Source organism: Cydia amplana, chromosome 11 (assembly GCF_948474715.1).
Source record: "Cydia amplana chromosome 11, ilCydAmpl1.1, whole genome shotgun sequence".
Classification (NCBI taxonomy): Eukaryota; Metazoa; Arthropoda; class Insecta; order Lepidoptera; family Tortricidae; genus Cydia; species Cydia amplana.
The window spans coordinates 4,331,051-4,334,572 of record NC_086079.1 but is presented as its reverse complement, the minus strand read 5'-3'; the positions used below and the strand labels follow the sequence as shown (position 1 = coordinate 4,334,572).

The 3,522-nt window shown below is 51.4% G+C and overlaps 1 protein-coding gene across 1 annotated transcript; it reads right to left on the bottom strand.

Annotated features, from left to right (window-relative positions):
- Positions 1–403: 403 nt before the first annotated feature.
- Positions 404–2,489, bottom strand: LOC134652260 (uncharacterized). Its single transcript, XM_063507430.1, has 2 exons — positions 906–2,489; positions 404–629 (listed from the first exon to the last, which is right to left on the bottom strand). Exons 1-2 carry the CDS (start codon positions 1,670–1,672, stop codon positions 404–406), a joined length of 993 nt encoding a protein of 330 aa, XP_063363500.1. The 5' UTR covers positions 1,673–2,489.
- Between the last annotated feature and the right edge of the window lie 1,033 nt (positions 2,490–3,522).

The window sequence follows — 3,522 nt, the reverse complement described above, 5'->3', positions numbered from 1 at the left end:
GCTTGCTGAATGTCATTTTTATGTATATAAATATATTGTTTAAACATTAAGGATTGCAATAATTCCAAACTTGTGCAGCAATGTAGGTTTTTTTTTAAATTTTGTCAAGTGGACGAAAACTAGCGCAATGACCCTAGATCGTTAACCGAAGAAGTATCGCTTTAATCTACACATCAGAACCAGAGTCCGCGCACAGAAAAAACTTTGAAACAAGAACCAGATAATAATGTTTCAACTGATAAAGGTCGGTACTTTTAAGTACAGTCGCCATCAAATATATCGGATCGGCCAAGGCGTTCACAAATATCTGAACACGCCTGTATCGACAAGGCGTTAGTGCGTGTTAAGATTTTGTGAACACCTTGGCCGCTCCGATATATTATGATGGCGACTGTGTGGTGTTCTAATCTATATGGTTGCGTAGGCCGCTTACAGTCTTCGGAGGAGGGAAATCTCGAATGACCTCGATCCTGGTATCCAGAGGGCGCGTACCTTGCTCCGATATGTGAAAACCCAGGAAGGTTACCTCGCGCTGACCAAACACGCATTTCCTCTCGTTGATGAGCAGGCCATACTCCGCCAGGCGTTTGAAAACCTGCTCCAGGTGCTCCAGGTGCTCGCTGTGGCTTCTGGAATATATCAAAATATCATCTATATAAGAATAGCAGCAATCCATATCGCGAAGTACCTCGTCGAGGAAACGCTGGAAGGTCTGCCCTGCATTTCTTAGGCCGAAAGACATAAAAGGAAACTCAAAAAGTCCGAACGGTGTGGTTATAGCAGTCTTGGCAATGTCTTCATGGAAAACCGGGATCTGGTTATAAGCTTTGACTAGGTCAATCTTGGAGAATATTTTGCAGCCTGCCAGACTGTGAGCGTAATCTTCGATATGCCTAATGGGGTACCTGTCCGGAATTGTTCGCGCGTTAAGCGCGCGGTAGTCCCCGCAAGGTCTCCAGCCGTCCTGTTTTGGAGCGAGGTGAAGCGCAGAAGCCCAAGGTGAATCGGAGCGACGAGCGGTGCCGTCTCTAACCATCTCCTCGAACTGCTCTTTAGCCACCTTCAGCCTATCGGGAGCCAGGCGGCGTGGTCTGGCAAATACTGGAGGCCCTGGTGAGGTACGGATAAAATGAACGGTGTTATGCTTCACTTGACGTGTGATGCCTGACGGTTTGGTAAGTTGCGAGTACTTTGAAAGCAGGGCGTGGTACTCGCTGTCACCGGAAATCGTCTTGATGCTGGAGATGTCGCATTTCATCCGTATCGCTGCTGTGGAGAGAGTGGTTAGCTTGTCTATCAATCTACCGTCCTGACAGTCCACGAGCAACCCATAGTGTGCGAGGAGATCTGCTCCGATGATCGGCTTGCCAACGTTAGCTACCACGAAGTTCCACACGAAGTCTCGCCGTAGGCCCAGGTCAAGGTGCAGTGTGACGGTCCCATATGTCTGGATAGGAGTGCCGTTGGCAGCGGTGAGGCTGTACTCAGTCGGTTTGCCATCGGGCCAATTCCCACGTGGTACCACGCAGAGGTCGGAACCGGTATCAATAAGGAACTGCAATTTAGACCTTTTGTCGGTTATGAAGAGGCGGCTTGTGGCGCGGCAATCAGTCGCCGCGTTTACTGAGAGCCGCTTGCATTTCCCGACGAGTAGTTGCAGGGGGTAGTGCATTTCTTCGCTTTTTCACCAAAAATAGAATGATACCAACACGTACCTGCAGTTCTACTTCGGCTCCGACCCCTGCTCCTCGATCTCGCGTTGCCTCCTCGACGAGATGTTGAGCGCCCTCGGCCTTGATGCATGGACATTTGCGCAATTTGCTTAATCATCTCGGACTGTGCACGTGTCAGGTCGTCGATGCGTTTCAATAACCCGCCGAAATCGGACGTCGCGGCCGCCACGTGTAATGGCGGCGACGGTGACGTGGCCTCGCAAATTCTGTCGGCGAGATCCGCTAGCTCCTCCAAACTGGCTGAGGCCTGCGAAATTAAAATAGGTTGAACATGCGTCGGTAACCTTTTCATCCACATACTTTTCATAAACTCGTCGTTCATTCCGCCGTCAGCCAGATGTTGTAAATGGTGCAGAAATTGCGAGGGCTTGCGGTCCCCCAGCTCCTCGTTAGAAAGCACCTGGGTAATCTGTTGCTGACGGGAAACACACAGGTACTTAGTTAATTCAGCCTTTAACTTTGGGTATTTATCAGTAGCTGGGGGATTCTTAATAATACCTTTAATCTCTTTGGCATACCTGTGATCGAGTTGAGCAACGACGCAATAAAATTTCGTGGCGTCGTCCTTAATACCTGACACGTGGAACTGCGCCTCTGCTTGTCCAAACCAGACTTCGGGATCGTCCGGCCAAAATGGCGGCAAACGTATTGCCACGCGGTTAACGGCCACCGGCGCGCCAACTTGTGCATCAGCAAAATCATCGGTCGCCCGAGGCGGCGGCGCCGTGCCCGCGCCCGACGCGCCCGCGCCGGTATCATTCTCACCCGCCATAATTATAACGCGAAAATACTTCCCGCGGTCCGTAAGCACTCTCGGGTCACCAATGTGGTGTTCTAATCTATATGGTTGTTAAATCAAACACGAACTCCACGTATAAACTATAATCTAAAATTCTACAAAGCGCTATGAATTTATGCAGTAGCGAACAAGCGATGTTGCGTTGGCGTAAGCGTGAGCGGCGGGGGCTGAGCGGCACAGGTTCGGCGTCGAAGGCGATCGGATGCGCTCTGAGGCTCCGTGCGGCGATCTGGGAGCCGGTCCGCAGTGGTTTTCCCCGCGCGTCCTCTTCAGCCCGCTGTCGCCTGGACGGGTTTGCGGCTAGTGATGTGCGCATGTAGCTTGAGTGATGCGCCACATCACCCAATACAGGTTGTCACAACTGATCAAGGACGCCAATTTAATTCACAACTCTTTCAGGCGTTGACGCGCCTCTGCGGCGTACATCTGCGCCACACAACGGCGTACCACCCAGCGGCGAACGGGCTCGTGGAACGCCTCCATCGCACCCTCAAGGCCGCCATCATGGCCCACGACGAGAAGAGCTGGACTGACGTGCTCCCCGTCGTGTTGCTGGGGCTGCGGACGGCTTGGAAGGCGGATCTGCGGTGCTCGGCTGCGGAGATGGTTTATGGTGAGCCATTACGGATCCCGGGTGAGTTTTTCAATTCTAACACACACCCTCACGACATGTTGCAGCCATCTGACTTCGTGTCACGGCTTAAAGAGCACATTTCTCACCTCAAACCGCAGCCGGCATCTCATCACACAACAAAGTCGATTTTCTTACACGAGGATCTCAAAACAGCAACATATGTTTTCATTCGCAAGGACGCCGTCCGCCGTTCCTTGGAAAAGCCTTACACTGGACCTCACAAAGTACTCTCAAGAACAGACAAAACAATCACAGTGGAATCGAATAGAGGACCTGTGACAGTCTCTATAGATAGAGTAAAGCCAGCTTTCACTTTAGCCGAGCAAGACGGTCGTCAGCAAGCTGCTGTCCCGTCT

What these genes read in the sequence shown, in the direction of transcription:
- LOC134652260 (XM_063507430.1), bottom strand. Translation starts at nt 1,672, where the DNA reads ATGCACTACCCCCTGCAACTACTCGTCGGGAAATGCAAGCGGCTCTCA. An exon ending in GCGCGAACAATTCCGGACAG is followed by an intron (nt 630 to 905) that starts GTACCCCATTAG and finishes GATATATTCCAG; the next exon opens with AAGCCACAGCGAGCACCTGG.